General features: G+C 29.7%; 1 protein-coding gene across 1 annotated transcript in view; it reads right to left on the bottom strand.

The window, feature by feature from the left end:
* Positions 1–5,249: 5,249 nt before the first annotated feature.
* The window catches only part of Appl (amyloid-beta-like protein), a 93,754-nt gene continuing 72,835 nt past the window's right edge, over positions 5,250–26,168 (bottom strand). Inside the window, exons 2-11 of the mRNA XM_015508445.2 lie at positions 14,449–14,634; positions 13,566–13,692; positions 9,429–9,644; positions 8,250–8,968; positions 7,936–8,126; positions 7,695–7,855; positions 7,340–7,623; positions 6,861–7,004; positions 6,666–6,779; positions 5,250–6,542 (exon numbers count right to left, since the gene is read on the bottom strand). Of these exons, the coding sequence (XP_015363931.2) occupies positions 6,666–6,779; positions 6,861–7,004; positions 7,340–7,623; positions 7,695–7,855; positions 7,936–8,126; positions 8,250–8,968; positions 9,429–9,644; positions 13,566–13,692; positions 14,449–14,634 (2,142 nt within the window). The 3' untranslated portion in view covers positions 5,250–6,542. The remainder of the gene's footprint in view (positions 6,543–6,665; positions 6,780–6,860; positions 7,005–7,339; positions 7,624–7,694; positions 7,856–7,935; positions 8,127–8,249; positions 8,969–9,428; positions 9,645–13,565; positions 13,693–14,448; positions 14,635–26,168) is intronic.

The following is a 26,168-nucleotide window of genomic DNA, read 5'->3' as shown; positions in this document are numbered from 1 at the left end:
ATATATGATTCAGCTAACGTTACAGAAAGTGCATTTTTATTAAGTCCAAGTATCAGTACTATTTTCTTTATATTATTAGGTACAGAATACAGAACGTCTAATTTACAAATGAAAAGTGCATTAGGTACAAATTTGATTCTTGCTATCATTTATTATAATAAATGCACCCCCAAGCACAAGACAATTAAAATTAAAAACCGAACTAATGCAATCTTAATCTTTATTTCAGTAAAATAGTACACTATCTTTATGTAGGTATATCAAAAATAGATACACATATTTCTTTAATATAATACTACTAAAAAGCGGGAGGTCCTTCGAGTAATAGCGCCCAGCCCATAAGGTAATTTTCAAAAAAAGGACAAAATTGAAATAGGTTCTGAAATCTATTTATACTTTATACCATTTATTATGCATTAAATGTTTTGGTTGATGTTTTTTTGAAAAAGAACGAGGCAGAAATTGATTAATACAATAACACAAATAAATGCTGTTTGTTGAATAATTTAACTGGTTTCTATTTTATTTATACTATATGTGTATGAAACTTATGTAAAACACTATTGTATAATGAAGTTTTTTTTTATTATTTATTTGACGAAAAATTATATTTACAATCTGTCAGAAGCGTACTCAGAAGTTTCTAATGGGGGGGGGGATTGAACATTTTGTTTTTTATCACTTGGACTTTGTCAACTTCTTTTTAAAAATATTCTTACTTACCAATCTAATCTTACAGTTCTTAACAGATAATGCATGCAATCGTTGTATATTGCATGTTGACATACGATTTAAAATAGATATATTTTGTTTATTTTTTCCCTTGAAAAAATTTTTTTTTAGAAAATTGCTCCTGTGAGTTATATTATATATAGGGGAGAGGTGGACACAATGAGACACTAAAAATAACTTTTTAAATACAGGCATGTAGTCCTAAAGTTATTTATGAGTATGCTACATATGTGGCAGCTTTTGTCATCAACCCAGGCCCGTAGCCACGGTGGGAAACGCCCCCCCCCCTAAAGTTTGCTTTGCCCCACCAGAAAATTTGGTCTGGCTACGGCCTGCATCAACCCCTCCACCTCCACCTTCTTTAAATTATATAAATTAATAACATATAATTAGTTATTATTTTATCAAGTTGATTTTAAATTATAATAACTTTAACAATGTAATTAATATTATTATAAAGTATATTTATTTACCTAATACATAATAAAATAATACTTCTGCCAGCTAGTTTAAAACAATTTTTGTGAAGTGGGTATACGCATGTTTTTCAGCGCATACTTCCGGTCTCAAGTTTTTTTCTTTAGTATGCTCTCTTTTAAAAATTTTAAAAGTGGGTATGCGCCGCATACTCACGCTCATGCATACCCTCCACTACATCCCTGTTTAAATATTGTTTTTGTTTTAAGCGATAATCCTTCAACAGCGTTATGGTTTTATTCTAAATATTATTGAGCATTAAAAAACATATTAATACATTCTAAAATTTAACGAAATTTCAACCCAGAGAAATTTCTTTTTTAAATGTCATAGTGTCTCACTGTGACCCAGCCTTGTACACAATGAGACACGTCACGGGGCACTACCTACCTATGGTACATAATATAAAACCTTTTAAATTTGTAGTTTATATTTTATATTTAAACTTTTCATTTCACAACATTTATAATATAATATGATAAAACAATTAAAGAGAATTTTTTTAACAAATTTTAAAATAATTTATTGTGTTTTTGTACAATTAAAAAAATGTAGGTATTCACTTTGTTTATTTCAATAGTTTTATGTTTAAGTTTTAAAAATTAATTAAAAATCATAACCTATAATATCGCTTTATTATGATCACAATTTATTTCAACAGTCTTGTTTTAGAGTTAACTGATGTTGGGTAGGTACAGGGAGACAACAGTATTTATTTGTCTCACTGTGTACTGTTTCAATGTATACCGATCTATTATTTTGCAGATTTTTAATTATTCTCGTATGAATATTTATGATAAAATATTATGCATATAACTAAATTGTGCACAAGAAAAATTTAATTTATACATACCTTAAAATACGTAACTTTGAATAAAATTCGATACCAAAATTGAAAAAAACGAAGCTCACATTTTTCACGCAATCACGCTTTGATAACCAACAAAAAATAACAATATTATGATAATATGATAGTATCATTTTTGACCTGAACTTACTAATAGTACTAGTATCTATATCCGTGACTAATAGTTAACCATTATGTTTATTATGATTTTATGAATCTTCTGGATTCTCCATCTGATGGTTAAATATTAAATTAGTCGACTTATATTTAATGGATCACTGTGCCCCGTGTCTCACTGTGGCCACCTCTCCCCTAAGCACGAACGCACAAGACTACATAGGTTAGTGAGGTCATGGGGGAGGTTCAAACCCCACGAACCCCCTCTTGAGTACGCCCCTGCAATCTGTATTTTCAGATATACAATAAGTAAATGTGATGGTGATTGATTGGCAGGAAGGGGAAGTCGTCCAGTGATGGCACCCCGCGGCCCGCATCATAATGAAGTTATGGCATATAAAATGTATTTATGAGAATGATGAGATTAGCCATTGATAATTCTTATATAGGATGGATTCCCCCATGGACTTTCTCAACTACTTAAAATACTGTGCACCTTACCAGTGTGGCAGTGTCTACATCAACACCCGAAAGAACGTTCGCATGCCTTAAAAGGTTGCAAACATATGATGGCTGAAGTAAAAATTAATAGTTATTTTTCGTTTATACCAGTTGGTATAGGTCTATTTTTGTATTTACTTTTCAGACTCGATTAAATGGATTAACATTGTTATCAATTCATCGGGAAGTTCCTACTACGCCCGAAGAAATTCTTGATATTATGTCACATAAATCTTGGAAAATAGACATTATATTGTAGATTGACACATTTTGTAGAAAAAATAAAATAATATTTTTTATACAAAAATTTTCTAGTTTATATATCCCCCCCCCCCAAAAAAAAAAAATGAAAATTTCTGTCTACGCCACTGAATACTTTTATTAGGTACGTAGTTCTTTCTGAAAAATTTATAATATTTTTCCTTTTTGTTTTTACTATTTCCTAAGGTAGTATTTCACTACTTCTACCACATCATCATTGTATCAACCCTACTATCTTCTACGCAAAAAAAATTGAAAAAATATAAAATACACCAAAATTGATTCGGCTACTTAATCATTGTAATAATAAGTACAGCAGTGTTTCAGTAGAATATATTACTTTATGATCTATATGGATACAAAAAAATAATATTAGTAATAATATAGAGAAATAATTTATGGCCACAATTCCTGAAACTATTTAATTTTTTTTACTGTTACAAAGAATACAATGTACATTTCATAGTAATTTAATCTATGAAATCTATAAGTAGGTACTTACCTATAAGTTATAAGTAAGTTATATTGTTCTTATTTATGATCATTTATCATAAATTCACTGCAGGAAAATATTTAATTTCTTGGAAAAATTATTTTCGAATTGTTATTTACGTATATACCTATTTACAAATAGTAACCTAACCTAACCTAACCTAACCTATCATACATTTTTTTTTTAAGTAATTGAACATTTTATATAAGCCAAGTATATATTATTTTGAAATTCTGAATAGAACATGGAACTATGGAAGTAGACTATAATATGCTTATTAGTTATTATACCTTTATACCTTTATACCTATACATTTCTTACAAAATTATGTTCGTAGTTTTTCTATTTGTATATTTCATAGCCTAATAGTTTATTATGATTCGTGATAATATAGTTTATTGTTATGACAATTCAGTAAACGAGAAGTCGGAAATAAATTTATGAGTACCTACTTATTTATGAAATATATTTTGTAAAATATTTACTTTATATTATTTTGTTTTAAAAAAATTCAAGGGAATTTGGAATGGTTTCATTTTTTATACTATTTATTATACCTAACAGCTAGACGAAAATATGGTCATTTAGAACGGATCAAAGTCAATTTATAGTTTTTACTATTAGAACCAGTGGTCGAAGTGGGTGGGGGAGGGATACGGTAAGATGGCATCCCTCCATTTTTTATAAATCGTAATTTCCATCCCTTCACTTATTTTGTGCAAACTAACGCATTCCCCATATACTCGTAATTATATCTAAAGATTATCGATTTATATTGGTGTTATTCATAAAAATTGTATTTTTCTACTAGAATCTTTTAATTAGTTATACAAGAATACAATGTTGTTGTTAATTTTTGTATGAATGAAGTATTTTTAACTCATATAAATTTGACCATTTGACGTCTACATCTATAATAAATCTAAATGTAATTTCTTATAATTTAAAAAATATAAAAATACAATAAGCATTTTTAATAATTTGTTTCTGAGTTATTACACTTGTATGTTTTATTATATTGTTTTGATTTACTGCGCTCAACTAAAAGTACAATTAAATCTCGTAATGTAATTTTGTATCAATAGACAATATAGTTATACAAATTAGTTACCTATTATTAGTTTTTGTAACAAAAGCGCTTTACAAACGTGTCACAATCTTTAATTATTTTTTTGATAAAACATATTATATTTTGTATAATAAATAAGGTAGGTACCTATTATATCAACCCAACTCCACCTTCAACCACACTCTGACCATAATTATATAAGAAAATTATAAAATTTTAGGTATCCATCTACTTATTTTGAGCTATTTCGACCATTGATAGGAGCAATCTTATATATATCTTATGTATAAAGTTATAATACCCAAGCAATAAGCTTTTATCATAATCTGATGTATAAGACTTCATTGGAATCAACAAATTAATAAATCGAACAATTATTTTACAGAGCTATAGTAAGTTATTTATATTTTTTTATTTTCTTAATTTCATGTAGGTTAGTTAACAATAAGCAACTTGTTAATTTTGAATTGTATCTCAACTAAGTTTAAAGGATACTAACATAGTTACATTTTGTAATAAGTAGTTGTAAATTTAAACAACATTGACAAATTTGTTACCAGGAAGTAACATTATGCAAAAATAATGAGCAAAAAAAAAATGTATTTCAAATCTATTGTTTACTTGTTGTCGTAAAATGTTATTAAACAAAACAATAAATATGTGAATCTTAGGATTAAAATGTTATAATGCAATAGGAAAAATCAATGAATGAAGTAAAGATAAAAATAATAAATAGACAATGTAATCAACCATTTCTTTTAATGTATACAATTTTATTTTTATAAATAAATTAGTTATACATACATTTTTAGGTAGGTAATGATAACATTTTGGAAAAACACTTAGTAATTATTATTATTTTAAGTTATATCAGATTCAAAAACATACGTTTTGTTCCATTTTATTCTTAAATTTACCCAAAAATATTAAATAATATAAATTATAATAGTATACTTTCTAAATGCTTAAATAATATACCTATCTATAATATAATATAATATAATATCTTACTAGGTATATATTTTTATATAATAGAGTGATGACGAAAAAAAAATATAATAATAAAAATGAGAAATCTTAATTGTCCTAATAGGTAGTGTCTTTTAACAATTAAAAAAGTAATCTTAATTACGAATTCGAAATAAAAAAAACTAACTAAAATAATCAGAATTTAATAACAAGCGAGACGTACAATATAATATTGGAAGTTGTAGATAAGTCATTATAACCATTATATTTTGTTCTTTTATATTGTTTCTTTCACTATTATTCTTTCTATTGTTATTTTATTGTCATTATTAAAAATAAAATAATAGATATGAATAATAATAATAATAATAATAATTTAGGTACTTAAAAAAAGAATATGTGTATACTATTTATCTAAATGTAATTTTTTTTTTTTTAATTATCGTATTGTATCATAATAATTATTATAATTCAAATATCTAACTATAAATATATGTCTAACTTAATAATGCTGATGGTACTACATAGTTTAAAACAAAGCGCTAGACAAAGGTTAAAAGATAATTACAATTTACACGTTTTGAGTAGGCATAATTATTTAAATGTTTTAAAAATACTGTGTATAATACGAATGTCCAACATGGCTAATGAAAAACAAGCATGTTTTGACTAGAAAAATGCATTAGGCGATTTCGTTAAAATTTTTTGTAAAATAATGGATATGTTATTTTTTTTTTTTTAAATAGAATGAAAATAAAACGGCACTTTTGTCTAGAAGTTTACTGTGGTCCTTTCTACATCTATGCATAAAACGACGTTAATTTTGTAATTAATCAGACCTATATATTATATATATTATATATTATATAGTTATATAGATACATTATACATATATATATATATATATATATATATATATATATATATATATTGATAATATGTTCCTATTTGTATCACGTACATCCATATTTATGTAAATATTTATGAATATATAGATAAATGGTTAAAAACGCTGCTGGGTGGTTAAAATCGTCTCCTTAAGTACGTTTCTCGCTATGTGGGCTATATTTTTTTTTCTGAAAAATAACATATAAGAATACAAATTATATTTTTGGTGATATTAAACAAAGTATGACAGTTAAATAATTCTAAATGATAAATTAACAAAATTAAAATTATTTGTTACAGGTTGAACGCACTTATTGATCTTTGACTTCAAAATATTTATAAGTGGGATTCTCGTATCCATTTATCTGCATGTTGGCCACGTGACGTTCCTCTTGAGATATACCTTGATCGACTTCGATGAATCCCTAAAAAATGTAAAAAATATAGTTATGTAACAATGTAAACAAATAATAGGATTTAACAAAAGTATAGTGCGATGACGTTACCTGATTTTGTGGCAATCTAGCGTTTCTTCTGCGAATCACAGCTACTCCGACACAAATCGCGGCTATTAACGACAATCCTGCAAATGCCAAAGTTAGGTGGACGTTTCTTGAATCATGGTGGAAGTTCTTTCGGGTAAAGAATGTCTGAAAAAAATTACCGAATCAGAAAAAATTAGTTCACTAAATACATATATTAAGAGGCAGAGTGTATCTTGAAAATTTTTTTCGTAGGGTGGAGGTATATTTAATAACTACTATGAAATAATACAAAATCCAATAGTATACCTAGCAACTTGGTATGAATGTACTCACTTCACTAAAGTATTATCTATATGAAAACATCATATTTAATATTCATTGGGTACATAAAAAATAAATATATTTAATAGTAGTTAGGTAATTCTTTTGATGCTACCCTTTAGGTACGCCGCTGTTATGAGTTATAGTTAATAATTTTAATTATATATTATAAAAATTACCGGTTCTCCGTGGCTTATATCATGCACTTGAGCATGAGAGATTTTAGGTTCGGAATCGTGGTCGTGGTGTTGTACGGCAGCAGCGGCGGTGTTTTGATCTGGTTTGGCTGCTGTTGGTTGTTGTTGAGCCTGTAGCTGCTGACCTGAGTGTGATTGGGTTTCTATGTTTTCGTTAGCATCGAACTCAGCGGCTGTTTCAACTTGAAGTTTGGCCTCCTTTGATTCAACCATTTCGTGCGGTTGATTGCGTTTCATTTCCATCGGGTATCTTGCACGAGATTTGTCTACAAAACAAACACATTCAAATATTACAAAAATAAATCGATTGTTAATCTATAATAAGCTCTTAGTTAACCTTCTTGTGTTGTCGAGATTTCTTCTTTGTATTTATCCAGTATACTAGCTTCGGCATCACGAGTCATGGCTAAAAGCGATCCTGGAGTATCATCTTTGCTCCTGAGTGCTTGGATGTAGTCCGACATCAATTGCGAAATCTTGCGTGACAATGTTGGATATCTGTAATGATACAATAGAGCGAAGTGAAATATTTTTTAAATAATGAATTGACTTAATAACATTGTTCTAAGCTTGCATACCTGTAAAGCATTTGCAGTGATTGGTTGACCATGTGATCAATGTCTACCAAATGTTCCAACGTTACTGATTTTTCACGTTCTGCCAATTCAATACTAGATGCAAGTAAGTGTCGGTAATGTGCTATTGTGTGATGCCGGTCCTTATGCAATGATCTGAGAAGTTTTTGAAGACATTTCTGTACTTTGTGTGTCTGAAATCAAGCATAAAAATCATTAGTAGAATTGATATTTATTATAAGGGATAATAATTTGTTCGATACGAACAACTGCATCTAAATAATAATATTTGATTAAATTAGGTATTTAATACTTACATTCGGAGGGTTTTCGTTAAGAGCAAAAACGTAGCAGTTCATGGCTTCCTTCTTTCTATGATTAATATGGGCGTTCACTCTCTGTTGATGCATGGCAAACAGTTGGTGTTTTTCCGCTGAACCTTCTTCCTCCAGGGACTGTACGGTTTGCTGGAATCGGAGTGTCATTCGTTGTTTGAACTCTTCGGCCATGTGTGGGTCCTTGGAACGCATTTCTTGATACCGTTCTTCCAAATCAGACCAGTCTTTCATTACTTTGGTCACCTTTTCACGGTGCAATTCTTCCAATCGGTTTAGAGCTTCTTTGTACAACTTATGCTCGTCTCTGGGATCGAAATGAGTGAAATACGTGTCCGGAGTTGGCAAGTTTCTTATAGGACTGGATGGTGTTGTATGAGAGCTATCGGGAGTAGATGGTGGCGGAGGAGGTGGTGGTACGGTTGTTGTGGTGGTAGTCACTTTTCTTGTGGTTGTTGCCATCGTGGTAGTGGAGGTACTGGTTGTTGGTGCTGCAGTCGTAGTTGAAGTCGATGACATGCGGGACGGTGGCATGTCATCATAGTTATCATAATCATCGTCGTCATCTTCTTCGTCATTTGTTTCATCATCGTCATCGTCATCGTCATCATCGTCATCGATGTCTTCTTCTACGTCGAACTGATCCGAAGAGAGAAGACTATCTGCAGCTACTGGTGCCGTTTTCTTCAATTGAATTTTGTCTAAATATAGAGGAATCATAGTTAAGTTAGAAATAGTAGTTGAGTTTGAATCATCTTTGACGGATAACAGTGGTATAATAACATTAATAACTAATACATATTTATTATAAATCTATGATAATAGTTAAGTAATTTTAGAATCGCTCTTGATACGTTTTTTAGTAGCTTTTAATCCTTAGTGATAATTACTCCCTCAAAATTAATTATAAATTTCCTATTTAATAATGATTTTATGTATTATTTAACAAAATATAGTTTATTTCAAAGGCCGATGCATTTTTTTTTTTTAATTGGAGCTTGCAGATAATGTTCAACTTTTGTTATTATTTATAATATTAATATTGAAATGAATAATATATTGATTAAACGCCTCGAAAAATAGAATTTTTATTTAAAATAGTTATAATAATCTATGCAAATTATATTTTATTTAAGTATTTGTGTGATTAAATTTATTTACCTTTGTATGGACAGCAAACAAATTCTACACCGGAAAACAACGATATTCCACAAGGGAGCAACATAGCGAAACTTCTTAAGTTGTGGTCACGATCTTGACAAGCTTGGCCCGCAGTTTGGTTCCAGCGATCAAAAGGCCAGCATTTGCTCTGATTATGAACGTGATCGAATATACAATTTTCAGGCACCAAGAGAGCGTCACTTTGGAATTGTCCTTCTGTAAACGTACAAATTACATTAAATTTACATCATATGTAACCATTTATTTACTTTTTTAGCATGTTTATAATTTCAGGACTAACGTAAATAATTAACTACCAGCAACCAACTTTGTACCCCTATAATAGAACATCGTAGAGAACATTTTCGACAGACATTTAGGAAATTCATGGATTCAATTTACCTAGGTGGTAAAGTTGTTTATTTAATACCAGTAAGTTGTAGTTGGTATAATCATTACACCTAAGGATACAAATATACAATTACATCAAACTAATGTTATATTTACCGGTTTAGTTATATACCAATCTAGTTACCAAATTAACGTTGAACAGTTAAATACGAGTAATGTTGAAATAGCGCAAAACTATAAATAAATGATTTAATACTTATGTTAAACTGTAAATAAAATTTAAAATAACATGTGAAATCGTACTAATAAAAATATATAATGCTTGATTCAATCAAAATAATTTTATTGGTATAAAATTAAAAAAATAATATACTAAATGTATCTTATGCTATTATATGTATAGGTTTTTAAATATTAATGAAAAATACATTTAATTTAAGTAAATATAAAAAATTATTTTTTTTATCACATGGATCAGTGGGTTCAATCGATTCTGTTGTAAACAATTACTTTAAACAAGGATAGGATTAAATAGAGTAAAAAAAAAATTTTAAATATTAAAAAAAAAAAATTATTGTATAATACAATGACTTTGCAAATTTAAAAACGTAAATAGGCCAAAGGACACAGTATATGTCTACATGATAAATTTGAGTCATAATGTATACAATACTATACATATATATTATATATATAATATTTTTATGTATAAATTACTAAAACAAGTTACTATAATTACTATGTTTAGGTCATTCATAAGTCGGAAACAGAATCTCTCGAGTTATGTGTCCCTCCGTATTCCCAACTATTGTAGACGACTACATATTTACACAATTTTAGTAGAATCGTAACTCGTAAGTAAAATACGACATTGAGCATACGAGTATATCGAGAAAAGCAAATTATATTTTCCACACATATACTAAATAGACACTATCGAGACAATTCGAAAGATCAAAGAGTATTTTCTGTAAAACAAAATTAAGATAGTTTAAAATTCTTGCTGTATATCATCATATGGTGTAGCACTGCTGCTGTTGTATCTACTAAACTGTAGTGTGCTATTTTTTCACTCTTCTCGCGATACATATCATCTTAGATATAGGTATTTAAGAGACGGAAAAAGAGAAAGAAATTCTATGATATAATTATAATATATTCCTTCTTTTAATATAACCATCTCCCCACTTCTTATTAAATGTACCGGAATGTATTTTTATCGTTTTTAAGTAATTCTGGTAAAAATTTAAATTCATTTTCATTTAGTTGTATCTATTTATAAAAATTGCGAATCTATAGGCACAGAAATTTAAAATTTATGTACAGTGTTTATTTAAAATTTAAAACAATACAATTATACAAACTAAAAAATTAAATATTTATTTAAAATTACATAATTAGGAATTAAAAGTTCTAAAAAGAAGTTCAATTTTTTACTTATGGATTGAAATTTTGAAATTGTTTTTATTGTAGTTTTCTTCTACTTGAAACTTTTTAATTAGGGGATCTAAAGATTAGATAATGTTATGAAAAAAAGTATTATTAATTTTTTTTTCACATGTAGGTATTCCATGTATTTCGAGTACTCCCATATTTGTATGTATAAAGCAACTTCAGTCAGTTATATTTAATTTTATATCTCAACAACTAAAAAATTAAAAATATTTTAATACTTATGAAAAATATTGTATCTAGTAGATCTAGTTTAAAGGTACTATGAAGTTTTTGGTTAATTAATTATGGTTGACAACTTGTGGTAATTATTTACTGTGATTTTTATTAAATTTTAATAGTACATTTTGAGAAAAAACTAGGTATTTAAGATATGGTTGTGCTTTTGATTTTATATGTATTTTTTGTTTTTAGGGAACTTAAAATAAATCTAAATTGCATGATAAATAATAATTAGTAATTATGGTGGTATTTATATTAATTTCTTACACTAATATAAATTTATGATTGATAAATATTGTTTTATCTAGACGTAAATCATAAAGAATTTTCATAATTTAAACATGTAGGCGTCGTAAAAAATAAACAACATATATTAGTAAGATACATATAGGTACAGCAATATAAAAATGAGGTAAATGAAGACCTGTTAAGCATAGTTAGTTAGGTAATAAAGATAATATTAATAATATTAAAACGTTCCGTGGCTCTCAGTTTACCTTCCTTTATGTTATAATTAGGGCTGGGATTTTAATGCCCTAAAAAACCAAAAATACTGCTTTTATGATCTAAAAACTCTAAATAATGCTCTCAAAACCCTCCCAAAAATACGCTTAAAAAAATGATTATATGACCTAAAAACTCGTACTGAACGTCGAACGATATTATCGGACATCGATTTTACCGATTTAAGATTATTTAACAGGAAATGCGGGTAGTGGTTACTCAAATCTTGTCCGATAATATAATACGAATTATGAGTACCTACCTACATATAATCTGTTATATTTATATAAATCCATGTTGGTGTAAAAATCTTAAAATAAAATATCAAATTCAAACTTGGTTTCCAAAAACTCTAAAATGCCCTAAAAAATTAAGGAAATGACCAAAAAACTAAAAAATTCCAAAAAAATGCAAAATAAACTTTCTTATTCTCATTCATAAGCACATTAAACAAATTTGTAAATAGACGAGCATCGTACAGTAAGCTTTGGAAAACAATGCAAAGTGCATCGAAATCCCAACCCTAGTTATAATCATTTGCGTGAGCCGAGTGGATAAAGATATCGGTACCAGATTATGAGCGTTGTACGAGCAAGGCAATTGACGAGTTTTTAAGCCCTGGATAATCTCTTAAGAGTCTATTGTTTTTTAATTATAATTTCAGTGATGGCGTAGGTAAGTAGGATAGGTACCTACTCTCTTTTACGCGAGTTTAAGCGTAAAAATGAGGAGATAATATCCATTGCGTAATACTTGGGTAAAATATACTTTATATTATGAATTTCAATTTCAAACACTTAATGAAAATATTATTCATTGATTTTAAATACTTCGTATAAATAAATATAGGTATTAAATAAAAAAAAAATTCACTTTAGCTAATAAAATATAATAATATTATGTTGTTAGAACCTATAGAACCGCTGGGCCAGGTATGGTTTTGACATTGAACGATTATTTATTTTAACCATATTATAATAAAATTGAATTTTAATTAAAGTTAAAATCAGGCAACTACACATTGTTTAATTGTTATTGAAACTGTACCCGGTAATTGTATTACATTTATTATTTTTGTTTAAGCATTGTATATTTTTGTGTTCTACAGTTTATATTGGATAATATTAGAAGTTAAAATAAGAATATTAAGAACCGTCAATTTTTCTGATAATTATTAGAATGTCATAATAAAATCAATTATTTTTGCTAACGCAATGGCGTGTTTTCCTTGCATGTATCTACTATCAATATATTATAAAACGTCTGTTTTGGTTTTATTTTCAATTCAGCATTCAGAGCATAGAAAAGCTTTTGAAAAGGTACTGCCAATCAGTAAGCCCTCCAAAGTCCAAATACTCGGTGTAATTGTAAGTCAAGACAAGAAATGGTGGCGTGAGAGAGCTAATCAATCACGGGAATAAGGAACGAGAGCCATAAAAGACTGTAAATCGACGGACTCAGGGGTGGCGATGAGTGTGGTAAGATGGTGGGACCAGTATTAAAGGGAGATTTACAGACGAGAGAAATTATGGTCAAACAAAAACGGCAGCAGTTTAATCTCGTTCCGGTTGAAGGGTTCGCGATAAATAAACCTTCGTGTACACTTACCAAGACATCTGTACGGTTTCACCCAATCAGTGTGCTTGCATTTGTTGAATCCCATTTTACACCAGTTACCGATTTTTACGTAATGGCTGGATTCTACTATGTTGGTAATGTCGTTCTTGGGGTAAACCTAAAATACAATAAACGCACGATTTTAGATCGTATTTTGATACAAGTACAACTTTTTATTTATTTTTAATTTTTATAGGCATTATCTTTAATATTATATTTGAAATATTTTACTAATTTAATTTTTTTTCTTAACCATAATAACTATTAATAACTAGGTAGGTATACATTTATAAAATATTTTAGCTACAAGCAATAACCTCTTAAGGTATGTCAGTGGCGTAGCCAGAAATCTCTCAAGGGAGGAGCCCACCAGATATAACACCAAAATCATACGTTTTAATATATTATAGGTATTTTATATTTAATTAAGATTAAGACAATTAAAGTACTTATATTAAAGCATGTACAATTTAAGTAATGTCTATTATTTTGACCAGTCTTGAAGTTGCATTCTCCTGGCGGAGATTTTTATGAAATCTTGTGCTATTTCCTCCACAGTTACATTTTCTTCCTTATTAATGTTTTCATATCAAATCATTATTTAATCATACATTATAAAGTATTAAAGTATAATACAAGTGTCGATTACTGAGTAGTATTGTGTTATACTATTATAATATGTACTACACGGGCCAAGGGGGGGGCCCGGGCCCCTATGGGCCCCTCCCTAAATACGCCACTGAGGTATGTAGTAAAAACAAAATACTATAGTACTATACCTATCATTACGTTAGTATTAGTGCCATGGCCTATCATTATCAATAATTATGTTTTGTTTCGAAAATAGCGTATTTAGGTATAAACGTATTCTTACTTTTTTACAGTAGTCCAAAATGTCAACTTTCTCCTTTAAGCATCCGACTTTGCGTTTCGTGTCGGAGGTCCACCGACCATTCTCTGACATGTACTGGCTATAATATGGGGTATCTGATTTCACATCGCAAAGCACAGCGACTTGTGGCTCGAAGTGTACCGGTGACGGTCCATCTGCGCCTATGCCCTATACAACAAAATATTTAAAAAAAGGGTTGTAGTATATTATTTTCATAAGTTAACAGTCTGTTTAATCAAAAAGTCATTGATTGTCTTATTAAATTGATACAATATTAAAAAAAATATATATATATATAAAATTATATGTCTGATACCTTATCTGCCATAGAGAGTTAAAGTATATTGACAGTTAATATAAGTGACTCTTTTTTAGTGTAACGTAAAATTATAAGAAATTTCTTATCGTATACAACGTAACATAATAACTTATTATCAGCGAACGACGACGATGCATGTTCACTTTCATGATGGTGATATATATGAGGTAGGTATACAATATGTGTTATACCGTTGTCTATAGAAATCTTTGGTTTCAAACATTATAATTTATAAGCGTCTCCCTTGAGTGGGGTGGATGTATCATCGTATTCTGTTGTGCGAGCAGCGCATTCGGACGACGAGCACACCAGACTACTAGAAGATGGTTTAAAACGACATCAACAGGATGTGGAATGAATCCATGTGTGGAGATTGGAGGGGTGTTAGTGTTGGCGTCTGGGGTGTAATATGACGCACTCGATAAGCTTAAATTGTCAACTGCTGACAAGAATGGCGAGGATGTGTGAAATATTATAACGTAATGGCAAACGACAGGCACAAGATGCGACTACTGGAAAAGGTAGATAACGACGGCACTATATATATATATATATATGAGTGGTTTGACGTACGACTTGCATCTATGGTAGATTTGAAATATTATTGCGAAATGGCATACGTCAAGTGAAATACGCCAGTTGAAGACCTTGTGGGTGGACGATGGCCAGTGGTGTCGTGGCGAGGCAACCAATTCATATATATATATGTAATTAGTACCACCTAATAATTGTTTCACGATCAGATTTGTACATGTCTATTACGAGTATTGACTATATACTATATTATTATAGTAATATACTAATATGTAGGTATATTGTTGGTTAAAATTGATTTCCTAGTTTAGTGGCAGTGTACCTATATAAATACCGAGAATATTGCGTCATAGTGGGGTGAATGGGTGGAAGGGAGGAGTGATGGTGGACGAACCTCTATCAACAATTATTGGCGTATAGATATAAGTATGATATTCTATGTTTTACTACTATTATTACCCCCATTTCATTGTTAATAGCCAATTTTGCATACATATAATATGTACATGATGTACCTATATAGCTAATCGAATTTTTAATATAGTATTACACCTATTGTTATAATATCCATTATGTTTGATATGTCAATATATCATCACGATCACGAGTACGAGTGTTTAATTCAGATTTATATTACCTGCTGTTTATATTATATTATCTATTATGTTATACATGCTCCATATGCACATTGTCAACAACTATTAAAGCCGCTTGTATTAAATGTAATTGATTTATTAATAAATGCTTTACTCTAATAGTTTATACGTTTATCACATGTATCCGTTATATATATAAAAAAAAAATGATAGTGACAAAATAGGAGACGACCAAAATAACAATAAACAGTCGCAAATTTAACACGACGTTCAACCTAAGCTAGCGTTATATATTAAATCGATATTATTCGAAATGATTGAATTCATTTTACCTCGAAAAACATCAATATGGATTTACTTGCACGTAGCATTAAAATGTATACGCGTTTGCGTGCTATATTTCACGTTTTTATGTGTAATCCGGAAATCGAATGCAAATTTTCAGGAAATATAATAATATATCACTTTTTCGTTTCAAAAATTCCAATAGGTAAGGTATAGGTCGTTACGCGACAAATTCTGAACGTACATAGTACTGTCTGCTACTTAAACTATTATATTCTACGAGTATAATGTAATAAGTATGAAGTATACTAATATGTAGATTTTAGATTGAACTCTTAACACACGTGATAAATAAACAGATTTTAGCAATAGAACATTAAAATCAATGTATAATAATATAACCAACGAAAAATTGTACTTATAATTAAAAAAAATCTAATCAAAATTTAGGATCACGGAGCTTATAAGTTTGTGCGCAGAGAACATAAGCATAATATTAGATATAACATTTCAGATTTCTGTGTGTGCTTGATGCTCATGAAAGACGGATACACATTTAATACACTTTAATATGCCAATGAATTAATATTAATTTCAATAGGGTTACTAACCATATTTGTTAAAGACAGCATTTATTCTTTTTTTAATCTCAAGGATATACAAATATATTTTTCCCATTCAAATATTCATGAAAATAATTTAAGTAAATACATTTCCTCTAATACCAATAAATGGGACATCACTTTATATTACTGCGTACGTGATCGTTGCATTCAATAAATAATAACATAGATATGCGTATCACATAATTATACATAAACATGACGCTTAATGATATTCTTAAGTATGCATAGGTTTATGTCACGGACTTGGATCTTCTGATGAATATTTATATTGTGTTAAATTGTATGATTTTATAATATACTCACTTAGAATATTAATATTAATTAATGATTTGGTGTAGTTTTAAACGTGTAGATAGTTATCGATGGATTGGAATAAAACTATATTAGGTTGCATCACGAATGTCTGCAGAACTTGCAGTGGTTGATAATATCGTAAACAGGGGTTCTAATCATTTCGTAAATTATCACAGGGTGGATTTATTTAATATAAAAAAATGGTTTAATTTAACTTAATTTTAATTCTATGACAAATATTATAATAAACATAACAATGGAAATCTTATCTATTCAAAAAGCTAAAAATCCCTCGAAATATGTCAACTGTGGTAATAACCTCTTACACGTTTCAACCCCCCGAAAGCGCTGCAGTCACTCACCCTTTTAGTGAAAGCGGCTATAGACGTATTAATTTATGATAACATTATAACTATTGTCATTTCGTTTAATATGTTTTCTCTACGAGAAGTGGATCCAAAATGGTTATCGTTGTGGTTCTATAATTTAAATTCATTTTATGGGTTTTATTCACTGAAATTGTCAGCTTTCAACTTTTCAGTGGGTGGAAGGTTGACGGGGGTTCAACTCTATACACGGACCGTCTCTTTTGTTTAACGATCTTGCCCTTTGCATTGTTTACGTGTGCAGTGGACGTTATAATATTATAATAGTACGGTGGACGGTGGCATCGATGACGCATCAACGTCTCATCATATCGTTTTTGGTTTTAATCGGTACTGATAACACTGAACATGCAGGACAGCCTGTACAGGGGACCAGTGGGTGTAGGTTAAAGATATGGCTGCCGCCGTTGTCGTCCATCGTGTTTTCGTGTCGTTAAATGAGTAGCTCTGGTTGAACGCGATATTATATTGTGCGGGAAAACGATCAATGAGCACGCGAAGGCACTATAATAATAATAATAATAAAATATAAACTACTGCACACAAGACGAAGTAATAACGATTATTTTTTGAACTGGAATTGTCGTTACGATGAGAGATTCAACCAAGGTAGTATATAGGTGATTGCGGTGCGCGAAGGCTATATAGCTGGGCAGAGAGAGGTCACGAATTGGTTTTAGAAATATAATGTATAACCTTCGCATATCAGTGTATTATATTATGCATTGTGTCTCTCGCACAACGCAAACACTATGATTGAAAATTCCACCACAATGTTATAACGGTATAACGTAGTATATTATATTATTATACACATATTACACAAGACACGCTGCATGACGTTGTTCAGATGATAATATGCAAACAACAAACACTGGTTAATTAGAGGCTTGTGTATATCCTGTGGTGTGATATATTGCATTATCTATAGATATATGTTATATATGTACATTGCAGTCAATGTATACTTTAAATAGATGTGATTTCCTGTATAGTGTTCACATCGAGAATATTACGGATGAAAGTTTGAATTTTACATTTGGTTCGTTATGATGATTATTAATAATAATGATTAAGCCCATTATAAACTGGTGTCCAGAGAGTGTGAATTTTTACAAAATATATAATAATATGCCCCCGGTGGTCGAAGAGACGACATTTTAAGATAATTATGGAGTAATAGAAAAATTAATATGTTATTATCAATATCAAAATATTTTTTTAGTCCTAGATATTAATAGTTTTGTTAAAATTATCTAAATTAATGATTACCAATAAGCATTATGCATTGTTTCAATTAAAATAACTATAACGATAGATTGAAATTCTATATCTACAAAAATTAAGGTTTACGTCAATACTCCATTTAAATTTACTTCAAAATCCTAATATAACGTGGTTTATTTAAACAACTGACGCTTATAAGTGAGCATATTACTTTGTTTATAAAGTCTTGGAGTGAGATATGACCGCAACAGTATTTGACCATTGTTTTAATTATAATTTTAGTGATAAAAAATAAATACAATAAATAAAATTGATCCCCCCCCTCTTTGTCGATGTTTTTCTTATTATAGTTAATTCGGATCACTCTCTTTCTCTCAGCTCTAAATTTGTTATTTGTTCACATATTATTCAACTATTCCATTGTTAATGCATCTTGGCCTAGTAATGACTTACACTATACTTATTCTATTTATTTTTTTGTAGGGTATAAGCTACGAGTTGATTAATTTTTATAATTTTATGTAGGAATTACATTTGTAAAAAAAATTAGCCTTTGTTTTATGAATGTGTGGTTATTCAAAACGTCGATTTCATACAAAACAAATATACGTGCAGCTTGAAATAATATCGTAGGTTACAGGCTATAACAATATTGTACACTGATTTGTTGTTAATTAGAATAATTTCAGATTTTGTGGCTAATATTTACGCCATTAGGTTGGCGAAGGCTTTACTTAATACCACCTCTCTGCACTGTAGCAGGCTCGTTACACCGTCGTAGCGGCGCTAATGGCAATATTGTTTCGACCTATATTGTACTATTATTACCACGATCTGTCATCTAATCTATACTCAAGTGAGCCGAATTGTGCCATCGTTCGATAATGCTATAATACCACTATACCACACATGAGTGCATAATACATAACACCACCACAAACGCCGAGGTGAATTTTCTTTCCATTAAGGAGACGTAATTGCAGTAGATTAAGGTTTGTCTTTTTTTAAGTAGTTTAAAAAAAAAAAAAAAAATATAATTAAATTAACTTTTTAGGAATATTATAATCTTAATGGCGACAAAAAAGTTTCAATATTTTTTTACAAAACAATTAATTGTAAATTAGGTTGTCTCATGTATCTCATTTCAAAATTTCAAATTTGTCTAAAAGCAGACATATTACTAATACTATTCAATTGTTTTACACGTATTCTATTCTCGTGACCTTAAAGATTTAATATTTATTGTAAACTTTTTTTAAATATAATACTTCAAATGTTCTGTTTTATTATTATAAACCATACCAAGTGTGCATTATTGTTTAAATAGAGTATTCAAAATATGTCACCTCATCATATAGGTAGTAGATACACGTTTTTGATTTTTTTCGGTAAAAAATTAATTTTTTTCGACCATTTATGTCTTATAGCATACTTTATTTTAAACTCAATCTCCAGTCTTTAATCTGTATACGTATCATTGTTGTTAAATAATTTTGCATTTAGTTTATGTAATCATGTAATTATTTAGTTCATTTATATATGTATTACTTCAATTACTAATACTTTTATTTATGTTTAACTATCTTTTTAAAATAGCCACAAACTAATATGTTCTCTATTATCCATAGATGTAGATAACCATAGACTATGAATGTCTTATTTTATTAATAAAAAAAAGCATACTATATCATACCGTTGTGTTCTATGTATTTTATGTTTTAAATATTATATGAAGATGATGTTTGTTCGCAGTAGGATTATATTACTGTTGTACACAACATGCTATATGTATTATGTAGGTAATATTGTGATCCATACATGATATGCTGGATTACTATTGTCCTCCATGTTGAAGAGGAAACGAAAATCGCAAGACGTGTTTATTTAATCATTCGGATTTCGGAGACGGCAGGTTTTTTTAAAATAATAAATACGAAAACTCTCGAAAACACACTACTATATTACTATAAGATCAGTAATGGTATAGTTTCAATGAAACATCTGGATATACACAACGAATTATTATGTTGGAAGAATAAATACTTTGGTAAACTACAAAGAGTGGACACTCAGAATAAAATTCGTATAGGTACTACGTATATACCACTAGGTACCTATTGGACAAGATAAAAACATTATTATACTGAAAATCTGGTTTACTGTAAGGTTTCCATTTGTTGGAATAATTGTAGGTACGTATTATGGCGAGTAAGCACCACGAAGTCAACGAAATAATTTCAAACACTCCTTTAACTATTATACCACGGTATAGTGCGTATTGCGTTTAAATTATATATTATCAAGGAATAGAGAGGAGGAATGCGTACATCACGCGTTTGTATGAAGACTTTGTGGCTTAATAAACAGTAAAAACGCATTGCCAAATTCGATCGTTTACATTTCTTTTGGCCACTGCAGCTTTCGCGTCAAAGAAAAAACGAATGTATACTATATAACTATGGATGAAATCATTATTACATCGTTGAAAATTGAATTTAGAGTATATGGTTACGAGAAAGAGCTCCCTACTCCAAGAAACTACACTATGCCATATATATATGTATATATAAAGAGAAAAACGGTAAGAGCTCTTCTTAGGCACTTTCATCATCGTCTGTGAGTGTGCGTATCGATATAATAATATACGTACCTACATACGATGTGTATGGATCTCATAGCAGATAACGATCCGAAACATTAACCTTATACACTTTGTATACACAACGGGCACAAATTTTCAACGTAACGATCTTCGTAATTTGCTTATATAAATATATATAATGTTTTTTAATGTGTTTTTATTAAAAATAATTTTAATCAGACGTCGTTCGACGGTTGTGCGGTGCACTGTGCGGGTGGTAATCATAAAAACATTAAATTTTCGTAAATAATTTAGCAGGGTCGTAATAGGATAGCGTTTAGTTATGTGTTAAAATAGCATCGTAAAAATTGAATTATTAACATACGATCTCCCGAATAACACATTAAGTATTTTAGTAACACTCATTAATTGGTCGTGAATATTTAAACTAAACCAAATAATGGAAGAGCATAATAATTACTATTATATCTTTATGGATGAGAGACGAATAGTGCGTTTTATATTTGTAAATATTATAACACAATGTCGACGTGTATTCCACCCCGCCACCGCGGTATAGACACTAGACAGTAAACAAAACTATAATATAATTATTTAAATATTATAATTGATATTATTATACGCTGACATTGTCTTAAATGACGTATTCAAATGCGGTATAATATATGTTATATATTTTATGTTTGTGTTTGCTTTATGCACTCCATACTTTTAAGTTGCATAGTTAAAAGACAACGACATAGGTAATTAATATGTATAAAAAGCGTGCGAGAAAAAAAATTGGATAACTAAGGGGAGATAAATTTAATAACCATTTTTTTTCACCAAGTAACCTATACTAAGTCTTAAAAAGTTTTTTTGGACAGGGATTCATTAACCAAATTTGTTTTTATAATAAAATGCTAAACTTATAACAATATATCATAATATCTTCATAATTAACAACTTGGATGGAAACTAGCAAAGTTCATAACCACAAATTAAGATAATTAACATAAGTGGGTTTAACAATTTGCCGATCCTATGGTAAATTGAATATGTCACTATTCTATTGAGATATTCACTATATTTATGTCTTTATTTTATGATAAAAAAAAAATCACTTCTGCCCAATAAAATATTCACGCATACAAATTTGTTCATAATATTTCGCATTGGTTTATTTATTCTCGTCCGTATGAATTACAATTTAAACAATCTCCCGATTTGAATTATTATATACCATTTAATTTAATAAATAAGAATTAAGTTATCATGTTTTCAAATGCTAATAATAGTTGATAATTTCAAATTTGTAATGCCACAACTCCTCATAGTTGGATAATTTTTTTAGATGAGTTTTTTCTATATTTTATTCTTGCAGAGTCATTAATGCTATCCTTATTAAAATTTAATTTAATTGAATATTATAAAGCTAATATTCTTATCATAAAATTCATTTTGTATAATTATAAAATAAAATTGAAAACTTGTTTTTTAAGCAGTTTCTTAAGTCCACCATTGATAAAGGATGAAAAATGACTAGATGTTGTAGAAACTCTTGTTCTAGCAGAGAACAGCTCAGAATGTTTTCATTAGGAATTATAATTATATCGCTTTACAGTCGGATGTATTTACTACTCATTAGTAAACAGAAATAATTATCATTACATACGGCATTTGTCATTTGAACCCTTTCCTCGTGTGCAACGACATAACGAAGTTATGTACTACTGCAGCCCACACAGTCACCAGGAAAAGTTTCCAAACATTGCGAGCGCTTTTGTGTGTATCTTCGTATATTTACATTCGATTAACAGTGTATATATAAACGTGGTTAAGCTATTTTCACTTTGTCGTTAAAACTGATGTTCGTATTGACGATCAAATCAGTAATATCGTAACAGTCATGTTTGTGCAACGGAGATTGTTCAATGGAAAAATACATATTATATTATACTTTGTAGAGGTATACCTATACAAAATAAATAAAAGAAAAAAACCGCTAGACAGAAAGGGCAATCGTATATACAACAAGTCTTTGTAATGACGGTCGAGAAGGGGAGGTATTTATATATGTATGAAAAATAAATAACCCATGTGATAAGACGAAGCAGACATTTTAGTCATGCATAAACTAGCTTCTGTGTATGTATCGATCACTACCGTTAAAAATGTACGATTCTCAGCCATTCATTACCTTTATTTATAATGTAAACAATGGTTATGGTGTATATAATAATATATAAAAAAAATTTCGTTGATATAGGAAAATTTAATCATTTTTTCGATATCCTTTCAATATATAAAACCTCCTACCACATAAATCTATTTATTTTATGATAAAATGTCTCTAAAATTTAGAAGATAACATTATAACATTTACAGTCACACATCTGAAGGTACATCAGAATTTTAATTCTGCTAAACGTTATTCTATCATCTAATTTTTAAAACGCTACTGGAAAAATACTATGTTGTATTAAAAAATATATAGAACACTTTAAATATACGCTAGCTATGCATACTTAAAATGAAAATTAGTCAAAACAAGAACATACATTTCTTTAATTAAAAATATAACACATTTAGTTTATGAAACAGAATATAGTTAACTAAATTTCAATAGTATTCTCTTTTTAACTACTACAGTCTACAGTTATAATATACAAAATATATTTTATTTAATGATCATTATTATACTACGATATAGTATTGTAACAGCTAGGGTTCTTCTACACAGAAATGTACCTATATTGCCTATACATAGCGCCGTTACATACCCTACTGGTCTTTAAAATACACAGTCAAAATTTAGCTATACTTTAAGTTCAGCCATTTTAATTGAAACAATGTATTTATTTATTGAACTATAAACGGTGTAATAACAAACAATAAAAGTAAAAATGGTAAATATATAGAACGAAATGAAAAATAAAAAGAACAACTTCTACTAGAATAGTAAAAAAAAATATGAAGTACATAGTTTGAATTTAACTTAACACACATTCACTAACTAGATCGTTGTGAAAATTTGAAATATATGCCATACATAAAATGTATATGTATATAAAACAGGTCTTCCAACATGTGTGTTTTCATTTAATCAAGATTCACTTTTTAATTCCACAATGATTAAAAAAAAAATCACGAACAAAATGAGATACGTTTATTTATACGATATTATTATACATCATAATATAACATTACGGCGTGGTATTATCGTCGTTATTGTTACGAATACACAAGTTTTATCGATAGTTCCATTTCTTATTATATCCAACCGTCTGCAAGTCAAATTTTTTTATGCCTACTCACCATGGCAATAACAACCATATCAATAAGGTATATTTTATTTTTATACAAATTTCCGTAACAGTCTAATAGTAAAGTATTCTATATGTATGCATGTCACGTCATTAGTTAACCTTGTAATTTTTTAATTATTTTTCATTGACCGTGCGGCGGCGGCAGCAGGCTCGAAGGAGTGTTGTGTAAACTTGGTATAAAAAAATGTATTCGTGTTTATATTCTAATAAGTATAAAGTATAAAATGAAACATAACCCCCTCCGAGTCCTCTGTTTGATTATGCAACGCGTCTCGCTGTGTCGCAGTAGCTACTAAAATACATTCGGTGTCGACGAATTTTGAAGGGCCTAAATTATCCATCTCAGAGACAATTTCCCCGGCAAGCAACTTCAAACTATTGTAATATAATACAATATTTACATACTATCAAATACGGCCATAAACCATAATAACAATGGACGTATAAAATTCTATTATTATTTGACACAACGACGGCGCAGCGTACACTGATGACGGACGAATAGCCAAATAATAATCACAAAAAGTGCCCCCGGTCGGTGGCGTATCGACGTTTTTTTTCGTTTCATATTCATGTCATTGTCTCGCATATCATTTTTAAGTTAAAGCAATAATAATAATTATGATTATTCTTGACTACTATAGACGCGTATAGTATATAATATGATTCGAATCCGATTGATTTCTCGTTCGCCGACAGTGGTATATTATTATTATTATCATCGTGCACGCACGTGACTATATAATAATAATATACTTATCATTACGCCGTTTATGCGTGTGCAACTATGTCGTCGTCGTCTGCTGTCGTTGTTTTATACACGCGTTGTATATAATATATTATTATCTCCGACCTTATAGTCACCCCCTCGTCACGTCTATCCCTAAATCATGTATATTATCGTATGTAATATGTGTATATATAATATATATAATATATACATAATGCATATGTATATAAGCGATATATATGCACGTACCCCGAGATCTAGCCGCTCTTTACCCGGCCAGGGCCAAGGTTGGCCCGTCGTAGTTTATCGCGTCCGTTTCGCTGTATATATAACATCGTGTCGTACAATAACGACGGGAGACCGGGTAATTTCGTCCCTGCCGCCGCCGCCCGAGGGAAATCAATAGCGAGCGGCGCTTTGCTCCGACAACGACGGTCGCCCAGCGCGAAATAATGCCAGGCGCGCGCACACACACACACACACACAACGAGTGTGGTGAAGTCTCACATATTATTCGATGTTGGTTTGGTATTAAACTCGAATTAATATAGGTCCAATCGTACATCACAACGCGTTTCTTATTATCGATTTCTGTACACGCGCACGTTCTCCGGATCCCCGCGAGCTACATCATCATAATATTATATACGATGACATTATACGAGACGTTTGTTTTGTTCCGTGGCTGCATGCTTTGCAAGAAACGACGAGACGCTCGTAATCATTATGCAAACGGTTCTCGGGAATAATGATCAAACGCCAGCTGTGACAGTAACCGCGGCATGAGACGCGCGA

Source organism: Diuraphis noxia, unplaced genomic scaffold (genome assembly GCF_037042655.1).
Source record: "Diuraphis noxia isolate RWA-SAM2 unplaced genomic scaffold, SU_Dnox_SAM2 contig0002, whole genome shotgun sequence".
Classification (NCBI taxonomy): Eukaryota; Metazoa; Arthropoda; class Insecta; order Hemiptera; family Aphididae; genus Diuraphis; species Diuraphis noxia.
Note: the sequence above shows the minus strand (reverse complement) of the source record. Positions and strands in the feature narration are given on the sequence as shown.